Genomic DNA, 20,304 nt, shown 5'->3' with positions numbered 1-20,304 from the left:
TCGCAACTATTGAACGCCAGTGCTATGCATGGCTTTCTCTGGGATAATATTTCTAGATTGTTATGATCTTTATTATTTGATTCTTTATTGCAGTAATTTATACTTGATTTCAGATGGATAAGTGTATCGCTGGAATGAACTCTTGACGATCTTCGAAAACCAAAAGTAGGATTCTTCTCTCTTCTTAAGAGAAGATAGCATCTAGAATTTTGTAATGACATTAGATCTTTTGCGAAGCATATAATATAGTAAGCAATTATCCTTTTCCCAAATTCTGATTTAATGTTGTCAAATATTAATAGAAATTTATTGATCTGAAAGTTACTAGAACCACTTGAACAAGCTTCATCATCCCGTGCTTTCCTTCGCAGTTTCCTGATACTCCAACTTTTTTCATAAGGTTCATATACATTATTTTTTATAAAGATAATATGTTCCGTTTGGCGTCGGCGGTGTCATATTCAGCGACTATATATATATATATATATATATATATATATATATATATATATATATATATATATATATATATATATATATATATATATGCAGGTGGTTATCATTATAATGGAAACATCTTAGATTTATAAAGAATCCTTTATTAGTGCAGTGTAGGACCCTGTTTGGCATGTAACACAGCTTGGATTCGAATAGGAATCGATTCATACTAGTGTTGAATAGTATTTAGAGGAACGTTGTACCATTATTCCTGAAGATATTGTGAAAGTTCTGGGAGAGACGACGGTGGAGGACATCTATTCCATATTGAACGCTCTAAAATAGACCATAATAATTCAATTATATTGAGGTCGGGTGACTGTGCGAGCCAAAGCAGATGTTTAACTTTATCCACGTGTGTTATGGACAAGTTTCGGATAGGTGCATTATCATCCTGGAAAATTCCATCTTTTGCAGGAAACAAGGTTTACATCATAGGATGGACCTGATCAGCTAAAATTTCTCTATACTTCTTTCCAGTGATCCTTGGACTGGACAATGGTGAATCCAGATGGCATTGAGCTCTGAGGTCATTTTTGCTGTAGTTATTCGCTTTTTAGACATTACAATCTTCTTCAATACCCGTTTCACTGAGCTTCTCTTTCATACCACTGTTTTGCTTTACCGAGCCTGTCTTGCCGCGCTGTGTGTATACTGTCTTGAATTTCGAAAACCATACCTCTAGAAACGCCTAAAAGTTGGGATATTTCGGTGACACTTGCTCCAGCTAAACGGGCTCCTACAATTTGGCATCTCTGAAAATCTGAGAGGTTCTACAATTTACGCTTTTGAAAAAGAAAAAAAAAAATCGAAGAATTACAGAATTTCAATAAAAATAACACATACTACCAAAATATATACATTTCTATTTATAAAAGAACTTGTGGCTATTATTATATTTTAATACTTACGAAGTGCATTAAAAAATGTCACTTTTATTCACAGGGGTTTCCATTATTTTGTTAACCACCTGTATAATGAATATTTTAATATATTTATCATTAATGATAAAGGAATCACACATGAGATGACACATTTAGATAATTGTATTTTGAGATTTCAATCTTTTTTTTTTTTTTTTTTACTTTCTTAGCTAAGAGCTCAGTGACCACATTTAATGCTAGGTGCGATTTCTATGAACTAAATCTTTTAAGCTTAACATCTTAAGTAAACTAAGTAGTATATAAAAATAGCAACGCTAAATTCTATGCATGTACTGTGTTGTGTTGCGCCTTTGGTACTTTACAAACCCGTTGACAGTTGTCTGTCAGTGATTTAAGCAGAGTGAGCTTCTCTTGTTTTTTCAATAGCGCCAACTAGGGCCAAGACTACGACTTAGCTACTTCATGCGTCACATTCGCTTGCACAACCCTTTTTTACAGGAAGGCACATTCACACACCTCACCGGTAGAACACGGAAGAACAACCATGTCCGAAGGCCCAGATCACGGGGAAGACGCTCTACCCCTATGCTAGGACGCCAACTATGCATATACTAGTTGTCTTTAACGATCAAATAGTTCGCAGAAATTAATGCTAGCTATAATTTTCAATTAAATATTTTAAGTAACATAGTCATTTAATAACTTCTTCAGCAAAATAATTTGAAGTACTTTGCAATTTATTCATCCATTTACCTTATATTTTCAATCATTATAATTTATTCATACTATAATGGAGATCTGAAGCCGTTCTGTTCATTGTAATATGTATCTCTTTCTAATTTTCTGTTTCCCTTAAAATTTCAATTTGAAATTAAAATGGGAGTGATTAAACTTCACTTAACACAAAGGCATTTTTTGCTGAATCCAAGTGATGTATTTTAAAAATATGAGTACAGGAAACAGAATCTCTCGGATTTGAAGTCTTATGTGCACTACTGCCGAAAATAATTTATGCAATATCTTAAAGTATTGTTCAATAAGAATTTATCTATTTCTTCATAAAGTTCAGTTTTTCGCTTTGCTTTTAAAAGTTTTAAATTATCTAAATAATAATATTTTATTTTGTTTCAGTTCAGAAAAAATTCTGAAGTCTAAATTTTATACATTTTTTTATTGTGAAGAATCATATTCAGAGAAACCTTATTAACACAACAACATTTAAATAAAAAAAAATATTTGGCTTTTGTGGCCAAATATGACCGAATTATGAAGTTCTGAAGATTGCAATTTCAGAACAATTAAAGTTTTTATAATGTTAGACTAAAAAGCCTTGAGGAAACACTGAGCGTTTTTTTCAAAGGTCAATGGGTCGAAAATCGCACGTTTTTATAAAATAGAAATATTAAAATTTTCATAACTCACTCAATTTTAGACGCAATAATTTAAGTTTTTATCTTTATTTAAAACTTTTTGCCTTTGGCGACTAACTGGTTTACTGGGAATACTTACTTATTTAATTTTCTTTAAATGTGTATATATAATTTCATGTCCATGATTTCGCCAAATTACACTCATGTCCATAAATTAAGGAAAAGAAAGAATCAGAAGCAAAACAAAATGTGACTTATTTGTAAAGTCTATTTATTAAACAAAAGGTAAAGAGCAAAAAAGATGCTATAGGTTTGATATCATTATTAAGAAATGCGATTTTTTGCTCCCTGGAGAAAATTAGAAAAAAAAAAATCTATTTACAGAAACCAAAATTACATGGTTGGTATGATGGTTAATACATAGTATGTCTCCCAGACAATGCAATACAGTCCGTACAATGCCTAGGCATGCTGAGTATCAAATTATCGATCTGATTTTGGGAATATTACACCACTCATCAAGCAATGCTCTCCGAAGTTTTGGTAGACATGTAGGAGGAGGTTGACGGACTGCAACTCGCCGACCAAGCATGTCCCACACATGCTGTATTGGATTTAAGTCCGGCGGTGAGAATGCTGGCCTGTCCATACGGGTGATATCCTCTGATCGAAGAGTATTCGTTTACGATGAAGATGATTCGTTTACGAGGACGGGCGTTGTCATCCTTAAACAGGAATTCTGCGCCCATGGTGCTCCGGAACAAACATACATGTTGTTCCAGAATGACGCCCCGATAGATTTGGCCTGTCATGGTTCCAATTTGAACATGCAGGTAAGTTCTGGAACCCAGAATAATTCCTCCCCAAACGAGCAATCCTGCACTACCGTAACGGTGTCGTTCAATGATGATGTGCTATCGAGTACCTGGCGCTCTCCATATGAAAGTCCGGCGAGAATCAGACTGCTAGCTAAACCTGGACTCGTCGGAAAACATCACATAAGCCCACTGTTGCGGTGTCCACAATGCATGTTCTCTACTCCAGGCTAACCGCAGGCGAAAGTGAGTTGCAGTAAGTGGAACACATCTGACAGACCTACGAGCATATAGACCAATCTGCCCTAAGCGTCTGTTCATGGTCTGCCTGGAAACTGTCGTACCAGTGGCCGAAGAGAGCTGACGAGACAGGTCTCATGCTGTGCTCCGTCTGTTTCTTTTGGCAGCAACTGACAAATACCGGTTCTCATTCGGCGTTGTAACTCAGAGGCGACCTGTGCTGTAACGTCTACTCACATTACCATCATCTTAGGATAGTTGCCAAGGCCTGGGAGATGACACTCTGGGCGATTCCAAGTTTCTCGGATACTTCCAGCTGGGTACGCCCTTATTCCAGATACATTATGGCCGATAATTCTACCACGTAAAAAAAAAAAATCATCCAAATGCGTCCTTTGTGTTATATTTATGCGGTATTACACTGAAAGGCTTATAAAGCACTTGCGAACAATCTTTCTTCTTTGCCTGTATTCCTTATACATCATTCTCTTACACTCTCGTCATTGTGATGTACTATCGGTGTCATCTGGTGGCTTCCTGCAATTTGCATATGATTTTTGAAGATGTATGTAGTCATTTTACGGAGGATATATGTATTTTAGAGTTCGATTTCCGCATGACTCTCAATTATCCTTAATTTATGGACATGAGTGTATAATACATTAAACTCGTTTCGTTTTAATTGTTTCTTATATGTGCTCTGTTTATTGTGAATAGAGATCAGTCCGGTGACATCATGACTCTATTAAAAGCGTAAACGTCCGTTTTGTTAGTCTGCTAAATTTCGCATTGATGTAACTTCCTCTTTTTGTCCGGCTCGTAAATTCCATAGATATTATACAAAATATTTCTTCTTTAGCTTTCAACAATGGAACAGAAATTTCGCAATCTGTTAGAAATGGAACAAAGAAAATGATTTTAACTTAAGGACAATTACCTAACTTATTGTTGGAAATTAAACAAAAAATAATATTTTTAAAAATTGCCATAATTTAAGAAAAAAAGACGCATTACTATTAAATTATAATTTTTTAAATTTTTAAAGAGTGTAAAATTTAATTTTGTGCGATAATATTTTTGGAAGTTATCAAGAAAAAAGCCGAAATTTCGTTTAATTTTTGATTATTTAAAATTCGAATTAAGATGTTAAAAAATCACTTCGAGATGCACATTCCCGACCTCCAAGATATACATGTGTCAAATTTGGTAACTGTAGGTCAAACAATCTGACCTGTAGAGTGCAAACACAAATACGCGCACACACATTCAGCAAATACACAAAAGGTAACACTGTAAGCCTATCACTCTTGGAGTCAATATTGCAACCGTATTTTCCTAAAACACTTTGCTTGCACTAAAGTGTGCTAGTTAAAGTTGTTTTATTAGTTACTTTAACGTTTTGTTCTTTGGGTTATTTTGGGTGTGGATTCTGTTAACCCTTAACTGAGGAGGTGAAATTTTAGGACTTAACTGGGGAGGTGCGGTCTACGAGACTGCATTTCATTTACACTTAAATTCAATTTTCTAATGAATGCATTAGTATGAAAAGCTGCCAATATATTTTACAGATATTTTTCTTGATATATAGATATGTTTTAGAAATTGTTCAAAATATATTATCATTGAAAAAAGTAAATGCGTTGGAATATACATTTTCTACACAAATTACATGTTACAATAAATAATATTCTTGAAAAAACATATTACTTTTAACTTTTTAAACCATATTTATTTTTACAGTATATGAAGGTATATAGAAGACCATATAATGTAAAATTCAACAATTATATGAAAAATAAAAAAATTGACAATGGGTAAAATTGGCCCTTTTTTTTACCTGTTTGTGTGATTTTCATAGCACGTTTTCTAGCGCATTTTAAACATACAGGTTAAGAACTAATATAAAAATCCACCTATAAATTATGTATGTATATCTCTTGGTATATTAATATATTTTATAAATTTTTCAAAATACATTATCACTTGAAAAATGAATTATTTTTGAACATACATAACAGAATCAGTTGAATGCGAACTTTCATCGAAAAACCTTCTGTATAATTATTCTTATCATTCAAATAACTTTCTGCTTCATTTAAAAGTGTCTGGAGCACTGCTTCATAATAGGACTAGTAAACTGGATAATATTTCGGAGCCCAAGCTTTAGCGCCATCTGCTAAGCCTGGTTTATTACTGAAACACTAACAGGGAGGAGCGGTTTTAGAGACCGCGCCCAAAGAAATAACTGAATTATTTTAAAAAGCATCTGCTGAAATCGGTTGAAAAAGTGCATGTGTATTGAAGGTCACAAAACAGGAAGTTACAGGGTCAATCCATTCAATTGAGCTAAAAATAGAATAGGGGTAAACGAAAATCCATCGCTAGCGGTCTCACAGACCGCACGTCCCCAGTTAAGGGTTAAATGATGAAGACGAAGCTGAACTAATGCCCTCTCACAGCAAATATTTTAAACAAAATATTAAAAAAATACAAAATTTCTGAAAAAAAAATTCGAAATTCTTAAATACAAAGTTGCTACAGTTTTCGATTTGCAATTTAACCAAAGAATTGAAAAGAAAGGGAAAAAATGCTAATATTAATGTTGTGGAAATGAAACGACACGAGATTTAAATTTGAGTATGTTCAAGTACTCGGATCTTGTAACTCTAGAGAAAGCACAAAATGAATTTATTTGTTAATTGGCTTTAATTGTGCCAACATGAAACAGTCATAATCAACAGCATCACGTGATCGAATCACAACATGATATTCAACACGTGAACACCTCATTCAATTTCGAAGTCCATGGCTTTTCTTTCTGTTGTTTCGTAAATGTTTGTTCTTTCCTGCTGGCAATGCCCGATGAAAAAATTAGAGCTCAAAGTTGCATAGTTAGTTATATAAATTGAAAATAAGTATTTTAAAATTTAAAAATAATTAACTGAATTTGCGTACATAGCTTTTAGATGATATGATCATTATCTCTTTGATTAGACCATGTTTTTCATTAGAGGAAATAGTCTTTAGAATTGATTAAAATTTTCAAAGATCTATATCGATTTTCATCTGATATAATAGAATATTATCGAAAATTTCTATATTTTGCATTGAAGTTATAACATACCACACATATAAAATAAGAGTATAGTGCTTGTTTCTCGACAAATATTTCAAATTCCTCCTCATATATTTTCCAATCAGTATTACGTTTGCGACTTCAAGATTTATTGTTCTAAGCTAACAAAATACTACATAAAAATAGTGAAGATAAATTTTATGTAATTTTATTATCATTGTACAAACAGAAGTTAGACGATATCAGCAAATCACTTGAAATCAGTATCTGGTATTTTCTTAGAGCACGTGTTTACTTTCGGGTACATGAGATACAGATAGATTAATTAGTTAGATTAGTGTCTTGTTTTGGAGGCACATGAAAGCTATTTTTGTACAGACCTCTCCGTTTTTTGATAGATAAGGAAGACCAACCTAAAATAAGAATTTTTAAGAAAAAATCGTCAAAATGGTTCAAGAAAAAATATCATTGCAATGAAATTAGTATTATTTAATATTTTTTTTTATTTTAAAACAGCATAAAAATTATTTTTATGTATTCATTCATGTATTTTATTTATTTATCGTTTGTAACATTCAGAATTTTTAATTTATTGAAATTAAAAAAATTAACGCGTTGAGCAAACACATATACATTGTCCTTTATTATTATCAGAGAATAAATTCACCTGCAGAAAAAACATTTTTACTTTCTTATATACAAAGTATACAAAGAAAAATGATCTTTAGAAAAATCATCTTTACGTATCAGAACCCCTTGAATCCGAAAAATACGTTTTTGAAATTATGTCTGCGTCTCCGTCTATTTGTCTATTTGTGAATACGATATCTCAACAACACTTTCATCTAGAAGGACAAAATTTGGTATATTGTCTTAGAACTGAATTTTTAGATTTCTGTCAAATTTTGAGCAAAATCCAGACAGACGAAGTTTATTTGCCCGGCCGTCCAAATATAAGTTAACACAATAACTACAAAACGAAGAAAGCTAGATGTATAAAAGTTGACACAAAGTTTTCACATTCAAAGTATAGATAAGTAACAAATTTGGAACCAACTCCATAAAGAGGTTGACCGTCTGTCAGTCCGTTCTTTCACAAGAATGTAAATGCTGCGACTCAAAAACGCAATGACTTAAATTTATGAAATTTAGTATTATGTTATTTTGTGGCTACAATTATTGCTCTGTTTTCAATTTTGATTCCATTCGATTGGAAAAAGGAATACAAAATCCACATTTGAGGCTCAGATTTTTATTTTCAGTCCCACACACGAGAGTTTTGTGCCTCGTACTACAGTTAAGAAAATCGGTCCTTGTATATTAATTGCATGTCTTTTTCGGAACCATATATATATCAAATAATAATCCTTGGCCATTTTATTCGGTAATTAATCACTAATATGTGGTTAATACATAACTAACATAAAACCGAATATATATTTCAGTCGCCTTTATTGTCCCGATTAATTAAAATCGAAATTTGACGCGCAATTAAAATTTTAACATTGAGATTACCTTCTAAAGTTCAATTAAGTTGAAGTGTTTTTGAACTACCAAGCTTCTTACATACATGCGAATGTACAGATCGACAAACTGCCTTAGTTCTAATATTGACCATGCAGTTTACATTTCAAGTTAGAACTACACTCTCTTCTAATTAGCCTATGTTTCAAATTTTATCCACCTGGATTTTTATGTTTTGTAGTTATCATGTTCATTTGTACTTGGGAAACTATTGGGACAAACTTTCTGTGAATGAACTTCATTCAAAATTTAATAAAAATTTGCAAATTTGATACTAAGATCGTATATCATTTTCATACGTATGGCTTTGAGTTATCGTAATACAGTTAAACATAATTCCTAACATTTGTTTTTAGAACTCAAAGTGTTTCGAAACTTAAAAATTTCGGGAGTGGAGGTGGGTTAAATTATAAAGATTCTTCAAAAACTGGAGTTCGATTCTTTTTTTGACAAACAACAATTTCTCTTGGTATATTAACTTCGTAGTAAAAACAAAAATAAATTCTTTGATTATTTTTTTTCAATTAATGTTTCTTTTCATGTTGTTTCTTCAGGTTTTATAAGATGGAAAGTCGGACGAAGTCACAACTTGAACGCCAATGGACTCGGAAGCAGTCCATACAAATGTTGAGAAAGACTTCACTCACAGCAGTCTCCAGCATCGCGTCGACAAAAGGCACCTCCGAAAAAGTATTCAAAGTACTTGTCCTGCTGTTTTGCTTGGTGGGATTCCTCTTCCAATCTGTCACATTCTTCTCCTACTACTACGAGTATCCTACTTCTGTGGATACTTACATAGAAAAGCCTCATTATACTGAAATGCCAGGAATTACCTTTTGTAACACAAATGGGTAAATTTTATTTTGTTCAAAAATTTCATAATTTTTTTCTTAAATAACAAAGTTGCGAGAAGAAAAGAAATAGAAGAGATCGGAGCAAAATAAGGGAAGACTTAATTTATTTCATTTTAATTTAAATTTGATAATCCGTATGTATATATATCTAGCATTCTATACCACTATAAATTCGCACTGTGGAGCTACTACCTACACTTCGTTGTTTGTTAAGCAGTGTTCCCATGAGGCCAACTATTACAGCGTATTAGAATGCTACGCTTACATCAGGAAGATCACATGACCCCAATGGGGCAATAGAAAATAGTTATCTCATAAGGGCAACTATTTGCCACTGTCCCGATCATTTTGTCTCAACTGTTCACATTAGGGTAATACCGAGACAACAGCAGAAAGACAATTATTGTACGCAGTGGCTAGCCCCGTATCAACGCACCTTTAGATAAAGTTAATTTATTTTACCTGACATGTTGCAATTTTCACGATCCTCAACGTAAGATTTCCTACACTAGCAACGAAGAAACATGGTTATTCGTTGTTATATACGATTATTTTAGACAATTCGCTTTTCACAGTCAATATTTATTTAAATCTTCATTTATTCAACTCTACCAAAAAAAAATCAATGATTTTTTTTAAAGATTTCCGATCGAGGATTTCCGATCATACTGAATTTGCTATTTTATTGAAGCAAGAAAATATTTTAACATTATTTTTTAAATAGCAAAATGATATTAAAATAAAAATTTATTCAACGATAAAAGATTATTCTAATAATATATGCAAAGAAAGGAGCTTTTCATCAAAAATTGAATTATTAAAAATGATCAATTGACAGAATCATCAGTTTTCTCCAGTTTCCCCTATACCAAAGGATAATTTTTAATAAACTGGATATGTTCGCTATTAGATGCATTGTTATTTATCTATTTTGAACGAATTTGATAGTTATTTAATTTATAAGTTGATTTTTAATTTGAAGATACAATCTGTAATAGCATTTCATTTGCTACAAAAATTTATTAAATTATCGTTTGTTCTGAAAAATATCTCGAAGCTTAATTTATTCCATGCATTTTTTTTTTGTTTCGTTAGCAGATATAATATAGAGTGTATTTATCTGGGGTATCTGGAATCCATTTCTTTCTTAGTCATTTTCATATCAATCACATCGCTTTTTTTTTATCAATTTCACTTAAGAAATGGAAAATGTCAAGAATTATTTTTAAAAAGTGTCATCTATACTTGAATTTCTAGTTGTAATCAATGATATTCTCCCAATGTGTTTTTATTTTTCATGAATAAAAAACAAATATCATTTTATTTATTCCTAAGATCTAATTTGAGATATTTTAAAATTGCTGAATGCTTTACTATTAAAAGAGAAACAGCCAGCCAGGATGCTTTCAGTATAAATGAAAGAGAAAATAAGAATAGAATGATTAATTTATCAAAGGAACATTATTGTAAAATTTAATATTGTTACAAACCTGTAATGCTTCTTTCCATTACAGTTAGTTCGATTGCTGGAAAGACAGTTTGACGATCAGCTACTCGTGTGCCTAGTCAGTGATCCCAGAGCTTAGCGACCAATTTGGCGGCAAAATAGATATTACTGGAAACTTCGAGAATTTTAGCCATTCAGCCAATAGGAATCGAGATACGCCTGATTGGTCCAGACCGCCTCCCGGGAGCTATAAAAGACCGGCAATATCAATTGTAGTCGTAGTACTGATGATTTCGCCCAACTGAAGAAAATACAAGCGGAGATCAGGCAAATTGCAAACGAACTAGATGACGTAACCCCCTGCTCTGTTGATAACTGCGAAAGGCATACCCCTGACAACGTAAGACAGCCCCTACTAACAGAAAACCTAGAGCACACAATGGTGAGAGAAATTACAGTCATGGATACCGGTAACACACCAGAAAAGAATAATAAGGACGAAGATCAGCCCGCTCAAATGGATATCGAATCTGAATCGCCTTTCCAACCTGTTGACAAAAGACACACGGCCAAAAGGAAAAACTCTGTTGAAAACCCTGATGTATCCACCTGTAACAAATTTCAAATCCTAGAGGAGGAAACCCCTCAACCTAAGAAAGAAATTCTCCCCATACACATGAAGCTAACAGAAGGATATAACCTGGTGCTACAGGAAATAAAGAGAAAATACCCAAACACCGACAATATTTATAGTAACGGATTCATCAAAATCGCCCCCAACACAGAATCAGAAAGATCAGGAATCCTGGAAATCCTTAGCGAAAAGAAGCTTGAGTACGTACTGACTGAAGACCCTATCGAAAGACCCCTGAAAATCATCGTCAAGGGACTGCCAATAAATCACGACATAAATGATCTAAAACAAGAATTAGAAGCTCTACAATTTAAAATTGGACGCATCTCCCAGCTAAAAAATTACAGAAACAAGACCTTCTACCCCATCTTCCTCGTGGAAATCAAGAAAACTGGGAACTTCAATAACGTTTATAACATCACCCACCTATCCTACATCAGAATTAAAATTGAAACATACAGGAGACCGGCAAAGGCCACGATGTGCTTTAGATGTGCTGGATTTCACCACAGCGCTAGGAATTGCAGATGCAATCCGCGCTGTATAAAATGCAACGGGGATCACATGACCATCGAATGCCAACTGAAGGAAAAAATCCAAGAGCCTATATGCATTAATTGCAAAAACACAGGTCACCTGGCCTCCTGGAAAGGATGCCCTGCCTATCCTACAACAGCCCCAACGTCGAGAAATAGAAGATCATATGCAGACATCCTTGGAAACAGAAATAGTAACTCTGAAAAAGCCACCGAAACAGCCCAAAACCCACCTGCACCCAGACAGAGACCCCAGCACCAACAACAGGCACCTAATGCTACCCCGACTTTAGAAGCCCACAGCCCTCAAATAAACATCCAGGAGATGAAAGATCTATTTGAAGTATTTAGAGAAATAAGGAATCTCTTGAAAGAATTTCCCGGCCTATTAACAGTTGCAGCTAAATTAAAGGAAACTTCATCCAAAGATGAAAGAAAACTGATCCTCCTCAATGCACTCCTCGGCTAAGTCCAGACCTACCCGCCCACCCCCAATAACCAAGTTCCTGATTCGCTCTTCTCAAACAATGGATTATCCACCACCTGGCTCCGAAAACTGTCTAGAAACTGTCAACAACACCCTCACCCGCACTCCCCCAGCTAGCCGTTCCTGATTGGTCACCGCCGCACCTACTCCCCTTGCCTTTCCTGCTTCACCGGTTCCCACCTTCCAAGGCTTCATTTCTTTCTTGCAACGAGAGAGGACGGTCCTTCGGACCGCTCCTCTCGATGTAAAAAGTCCATGGCATTTATTAAAGCTAGGTTAATTTCCACAACTTCCTGCCATCTACAGGAGATAGCTTCTACGGAAGCGGGCTCTCCTTAAACTTCTCCATCGGTCGCGAGTATTGTAGTCGTAGTCGTAGACAAGCATCGAGTCGTTGAGAGGATAGCGAAGCAACGGCGATATAGTCCAGCGAAAACTAGCGCTGTGTGGAGCTCAAGTGAATGCTCAATTGAGCTGTGTGCCAAGTCCAGATTTTTATTTTGAAAGCAGCCTCGAGTTGTGTGTGGAGTAGACAGTAGTGTTTCGGCAGTTGGATACAACTAAAGAGAGAAGACAGTGGAGAGTTGAAGATGTTTGGAGAGGCTGTAGAGTGAAGCTACGTGAATTCCCTCCTTCTGCTGAATTCTGTCTAGCCGCTTTGCGTGCTGTGATCGATTACTGCTTGTGGGCTACTGTTTTCTGGAGTGTGCTGCGGTGTGTTGTCTGTGTTCAACCGTACATTTGTTGTCTTTGTATTATTGTCTTCGTGTTTAATAGACGCCGTCTATTGTTATTGAGGCCTGCTGATTGTTTTCACACCATACACCCACTACTAGCGAATCCAGTGACTTTACGGACTTAGTGGAATTGTAGTTCTGTAACAATACTATTAGGGTAGATTTCCTGGCAGTGTAATATGAAAATTATCCAATACTCTGGGTATTGAAAATGGCATTTTATTCCACAAGAAAACAGGAAACAGCGATACCAAAACATAGCCAATATTCAAACAGAGAACAGCCCTTGCAAACACTAACAACACAAAACAACAGAAAATTGCTAAATAGGAAACACTAATAATTCTCTATATTAAACAAGAGAGCTTTCTTAGCGATCAATAAAATTCGAAGAGAGAATTCATAATATTAGAGAAAACCATCATTTATGAGTTCGTTTGATTAGCCGTACCATGATACTCTAGATCTCATTTCCTAATAGAGACAAGATCATAATTCTTTAATTTTCAAAAGCATTCCTTTTTTGACACCAAGTCATATAATCAAAATCGAAGGATCACTGAATCATATATTCAGCTCCCATTAAGAATATTTATAAATCTTTCTTCCATATAATAATACTAACATTGTAGGAAGTAATATTACACGCACCTTTCGTACCAATATTGATATTATTTTAATAGATTTATAATAACCTAGTAATCCGATAAGTTTTACTATAAGAGCTTCTGGTAATTTGATTCTTTTGAAATAAATTTATTTAATTTTTTTTTTAAATTTTGAACGTTGTTCTTTTTCAGAATCAACAAAACGAAATTCTGCTCTGTTTATCCAGAGGAATGCCACTTAGCAAGCAAATCCCTGTGCAGCAAATATCCTTCATATTGCAAGGCAAACAAAACTTTGGTAAGAGTTACTCACAAGATAGAGTATCTACATTGAAATATTAAGATTTTATTGACAGATAGATCAATAGAAATAACTGTGAATTGCAAAGTAGATACAGACGCTTTTTTTGTATAATTTGATATAATCTTTATGCCGACATCATTAGTTTCAGGAAGCAAAGCAAAATGTAGCTCGAATTTTTTTTGTTATTCTCAATTGCATCGTTTCATCAGAAATTATTATAAAAGAATAAAATTCTTTCCACCATATTTTTTAAATCAATTGTAAGTTAATTTTTCCTTTTTTGTCAATGATGTCCATAAAGGCAATAAAGTTTTACGTGACATGTAAAATTTTTCCATAGACAAATTGAACGATAATCATCCCATGATGCAAATGGTTCCTTTACTTTTCTTTCGGAGGGGGGAGGGGGAGGGTTCCTACCAGCACTAAGACCAGATTCTTTTCAATCACAACTTCAATATGATTTTCAAACTTTTCATAATGATTGATGTTTTTTAATATTTTTAAGGAAAAATTTGTCCGAAAGGTTGTGTTGTGACTTATGACTCTTTACGAGCCCGCTGACAGTTATCTGTCAGTGATTTAAGCCGATTGAGCGTCTCTTGTTTTTTCAGCAGCGCCAACTAGGGCCAAGAGTATGACTTAGCTACTTCATGCGACGCATTCGCTTGCACAACCCCTTTTTACAGGGGGTGGGGCACATTCACACACCTCAGATATAACACAGAAGAAGATTGACAACCATGTCCGAACCGTGACTCGAACCCGGGTCCCAGATCACGGTGAAGAAAAGGTATACAGTGGAAAATCCAAAGCGCTGGGTAATGGAAGCAAAACTCTATTCGACAAAAAATTATGAAAGCACAGTTTGGAATCCATTGCACTAACATATTTGCAGATGATCAATCGCACCATTCTGTTACTCAAACTCAACTCTGTACAGAGTTCGTGAGTCACTACAAAAACTATAATATGTGTGTTACCCACTACCGATGACAGGACTTACCTCCCACGGGAAGGGTTGTATCGTGGGTGGTGAAGCCCTTAGGATTCAACCTTAGTTCCCACCAATGCTGTAGTGGTGGTCCGGTCAATTTTATTTTTGCCTTTTGACTCAAGGTGGGTCAGAGTAATCCATTTGTAATACTATGTGTGTTCCTTACAAATACATCCGTCTTAACCATATGTTAAATTTGTTTTAAATGTCAATTTTCAATTTAAGGAATGATATGAACTCCTCGAATATTCTATTGCAACCCTGAATAAAGGCGTTGCTGTCTGCTTCAATTATGACATTGCCACGTGTGTTTACTTTTCATTTAGATAAGCCATAAACACATGAGGATTTTTCCTTGAGAAGAAGTCTTTTTTAAACAGTTTCTGAATTATTACCAGTATAATTGATATACAATGTGATAACAAAGTTATACAAAATCTGAATACACGGGAAAAGTTTGAAACACGGGGAAAAAATCCAATGTCCACCAATGGATTGTACGGTCTAACAGGGTCAGCAATCAATAATGCCCACTATTCTACATGAAAATACGAAATATATAACACAATATTTACAAAGAGCTCACAAAACAAAATTGCAAAAATCAGTAACACACAAGCAGAAATCGTTCTTAAACAGTCACAACAGCACAAAGCGCACAGAGAGAACTTGCTGAAAATCAACAATGCAAAGAAAGAATTCGCACGACTATTTGAATCTCTCGACTCGACTACTGTCTTCTTTTTTCATAGTTCTCAAGACAAGGTATAGATTATTCTAGAACTCGAGCCTTAATGGATCTACCTCCAAGATTCTAGATTATTCTCTATCCATCATTTTTATAGACCAAATTCGTCGCCAAGACTGGGGGTCATTGACCCGGCATCCATTAAAGATGTCTAAAATTCATTTCCTTATTAGGGAAGTAACTGCTCAGGCGAGCAATATTATAAATCGTATTCAATTCGTAGTTCCGTAACAATATCAAACCAATTGCATCTTAGAAATTATTAAAATTTATTATTTGGGATTGTTTATTTCTTTTTACCAGTCCTTTTTACCAGACTCCTTCAAAACTCTGTATGCAGAGCAGAATTACAAATAGGCAAAGTAGACAATGTCTAGGACATGAAGTCTAGATCTTAGAAAAGAAATTATATAAGGTTTTCTTTACATTCTTTCTTTAATTTCCTAGGTTCCCAAAAATTCATCTTTCAGCAAGATAGACGAAATGACTTTAGAAGAATTTTTGGAAGTTGGCAATAAAGTGGAATTATCATTCCGGAAGCTCAGGTAAATGGCACGATCCTGCTCATTGTTCGGAATTACTATTTTGTGAAAAGTGTTTTAACATAATAAAATTTATTGTTTTCGAAAAATTCAATAGAAAATTCAGAAAAAAATAACTGAAAACATTCATTTTGAATACAAAACTTTAATTGAAATTAAATATAAATTAATAATTGCTTGATTAATATTCTTTATTAAAAATTCTCATGTAATAAATAAAAATCTAAGTATTAATTTTTGTTTATTAATTATTAACTTATTCAAAATTAATTAAAAAAGCCGAAGTAAATTCTAGAAATGCATCGTTACGCAATATATTTTATCATCAGTTACAGCACTTCTACGAATAGAATATACAAGTCAAAATTACATCCAAGCGTGCATACTCATATGTATAATAACAATACTGTATAAAAATAATTTTTTAAATGACATATCCTTTCTAATTACATTAAAAAATTTTATGCTATTAATTATGCTCTTGAATTTCTTCAATCGACAACTGTCCCTCTCTCTCCGTTTTTTTTCCCTTCTTTTCCTTCTTCTTTTCTTTCTTTCTTTCTTTTTTTTTTTTCCTTCTTTTTTCTAAAGAGTACTTCTGCTTCCTTTCAGTGGTTTCAATGATACAGATCTAAAAGGGCCATTTATCAGAGCAAAAACAATCGAAGGATACGGAAGAATGGGATGCTACAGCTGGTTAACTGTCGTTGACACTCCTGATGATCCTTACATGATCAACAGAACTTCAGTAATACGTAGGTGTCTCAGAAAATGGATATATGGGGATATTATTTTAAGTATTTCTACAATTTGAGATAAATATGATACAGTTTTTTAAAGTCCTTTAACTCTTTCTAGGGCCTGGGAAGTATGCTTCCCACCAAATTTATCAATCTTTGTATGAAATTATGTAGATTGGCATAAGTTTTGACAAATTTTTTTAGTAAGTCAGAAACTTAGATGCTTCAGTTCTTTATCTCAGACAAAATGACGTGTCTTGATTTGTTACTTAATTATTAATTAACTATATTAATTAATTAATCAAATTAAATTTATCTAATAAGCTAAATGAATCCCTTTTCTTATTCTAATTTCAAGCCTAAAAATATTTTAACATAATATGACTAGAAAAAAAATGACCCTTTAAAGGTTAAGTAAACAAGCTATGATTCACCTAGAAAGCCATATAATATAAATAGTTGCATGGTTTTTAATTAAACTCTTTCTTGTTTTAAAGTAATGTTGGCTTTTAACTATTTCATCGAAATACGTCGCTGCTAAAAGTCTGAAATAAAATTTTTAGTAAACGGATCATTTTAATAAAATTTGGAATTCCCCATAGCGTTCAGTGGATTTAGAAAGAAATGAAAGACTTACTAACAAAATATAGTTTTAATAATGGCAATTATCTAGATCAGCTAATTTTTTTAAACATATCTAGCATTTTCTTCACCATTCTTCGACTTCTTTGCAAGACCTTTGGTGGATATTTCCGGTATTAATAGATTCAAACCTTGGTCACTACTGTAATACAGAAAATGTATCTATGTTTGATGTATTAATGGAAGTAATTACAGGTTAAAATTTCTATGTATGAAAACTTTATGTTCATAATGAACAATTAAAAGAGAATAGATAAAGCTATAAAGAAATGTTCTTGTTTCGCTAACATCTAAGATCAATAGAAATATGTTTTTTGCTAAATGCATGGATGTCAAGCAATGTCACTATTGAATAGATTCATGTATTATTGTTTGAAATTTGTAACAAGTTAATATAACAATTAAGATCCGTTCATTTACCCATTTTGCTTTCTTACGACACACTATGATGTGAAAGTGGAACTTGCTGTAAACAATAGCACAAAAGCGGCAAATAGATAAGAAACAATTGTAACCGAACAAAGAACTAGGAAAGAATTCGCTGGAGAGAGACTTCATTCAACTATTCGAGTCTTTCGACCTGTCTGCTACTCTCAATTGAACTAAAACTGAACTGACAATAAATCAACTGATTGACAATTAAAGTCTCTCTCATTATTTTATAGTTTAAGAAACAATGCACAGAATCTTTTAGAATAAACTACTTAAAGCCAGTCTCAGTGGTACTATCACCAAGTCTCTTGTAGTTTCTGGAATCTTATATTTTGCCTCCAATGTTGCCAAAGCAGGATGTAATTGATTCGGCATCCATTCAGCCTTCCTCAGAGAGATCTATAAAAATAATTTTATTTACCAGGAGACCTACAAGGCGAGTAATATTACAAATTCATAACAATATTTTGGCAATAAAGTCCTTCTCGGACTGATTTGGAAAAAAATGAAATTGCAGTCACTAAAGGCAAGACATTTTTACTGAATCAAATTATACCGATTCAAATACCATTTATAAAAAAGTTTTCCTTTAAAAGAATGTAAAAAACGAAATCTGGATTGCCCTAAGGTCTTGATATAACCAGGACAGATTTCTTCTTCATGTTGTTTTTTATCTTTGCAAAAGACAACAACTTTTCTTTGCTTTCAAAGCAATAGAATTAAATTCCTTACATTTCGAATTTTGACCTAATATTTTCAACTCATGCTAATTCAGTTTAGCATCTTCTTCGATTTATTCTTGCTTATTGTATGATGCAATAATAAATACTTTTTTATTTAAAGATTTTTTTTGATTATTTATGGAATTGGTTCAGCCTTGTCAGGTCGTTTTAGGATCATTGACGACATCTTCCCCTTTATCGATTTATGTAAAATTTCACGTTTTTTAATGATTTAAACTATTTAAAATAGCATAAAATGTTTATTAAAATTCTTTTGATATAATTAAACTCATCATCCAAGGCAAAACCTGAAGGAAGCAATGAATATTTATTTGCCACAATATTTAGAGTATAAGATTTTGGCAATTATGTGAATTTCAGAAGGGAGATGAAGGATTAACAACTTCCAAAATGAATTCAGGGTGAATACGTTAGTGCTATCAAAGGATTTATATATGAATGTAGAAGAAATGAAATTTCAATTTTTGCATTACTATCTGTATTACACATTTTAAAATATTTAAAGAAAAATAATCGCAATATTCAATATTTGTCAGAACCAGTAACGGAAGCAGTGATTATTCGTGATTCGAAAAGAGTGCCCACAGATAATTAAATAGAGAACTAACTAAGATCTGACATAGTTTAGTGAAAACATTCAGATGCTCGGTTTGATAAAAATAAACACATATCTATTTAAAGTAATAAAATATGACTAAATAAATAATGTGTAGCTTAGAATTTCTTTCTTATTTAGGATTGATTTTAATAATTTACTCTTTGTATTGGCAAAGGCGCTTTCAAATATACTCTGCAACATGACTTTTAACTAGAAAATAAATTCCACTAATTTTTTATTGAATTTTAGATGAGCCAGTTGCCAAATTAACCTTCGATTTGAGTAACGACGACCAGTTCATTCCTGGACAAAAGGCTGGCATTTACTTTTCTGTCCATTCTCCATTTGTTGATGATAATCCCTATGAAAATGGACATTTTTTTAAACCTGGAAGAGTTTACAAGATGCACATTTCTATGGTAAGAATTCTTCACATTATTTAACACATAATTATAAACGTTTTAATCTTTGCGAACAAAAACACATTCTTTTGCGCATGCATGTGCGGAAGTATGTAAGCTACGAGAAGCAAATATGAATTAAAAAAGATCCACAGTCATTAAATTAAGAATAAATGTTTAATTTTAAATATATACATTGTAAATATATACAGTTCACATTAATGAGATTTATTTATTTAAAGTTTAAGACGGAAAGAGGTCGCATGGCTGAGTATCAGTAATCCTCTCTGAATTACATCCAGTCCGGACTGTGTCTCTGCTAGTCTGACAACCATTATGGTTCTTTCCTCTTTAGATGAAGGCTTATTTACTTTGAGACTACATGAAAATATATACAATGGTTATTATATTTCAATGGTTAAATCTATCATTGGGCATCGCAATCTT

General features: G+C 33.3%; 1 protein-coding gene across 1 annotated transcript in view; it reads left to right on the top strand.

Annotated features, from left to right (window-relative positions):
• Nucleotides 1-20,304, top strand: part of LOC129962801 (uncharacterized) — a 35,249-nt gene that overhangs the window by 4,601 nt on the left and 10,344 nt on the right. Inside the window, exons 2-6 of the mRNA XM_056076797.1 lie at nt 8,962-9,258; nt 13,903-14,008; nt 16,207-16,304; nt 16,914-17,056; nt 19,706-19,875. Coding sequence (XP_055932772.1) covers nt 8,972-9,258; nt 13,903-14,008; nt 16,207-16,304; nt 16,914-17,056; nt 19,706-19,875 — 804 coding nt within the window. The 5' untranslated portion in view covers nt 8,962-8,971. The remainder of the gene's footprint in view (nt 1-8,961; nt 9,259-13,902; nt 14,009-16,206; nt 16,305-16,913; nt 17,057-19,705; nt 19,876-20,304) is intronic.

Source organism: Argiope bruennichi, chromosome 3 (genome assembly GCF_947563725.1).
Source record: "Argiope bruennichi chromosome 3, qqArgBrue1.1, whole genome shotgun sequence".
Taxonomy (NCBI): domain Eukaryota; kingdom Metazoa; phylum Arthropoda; class Arachnida; order Araneae; family Araneidae; genus Argiope; species Argiope bruennichi.
Note: the sequence above shows the minus strand (reverse complement) of the source record. Positions and strands in the feature narration are given on the sequence as shown.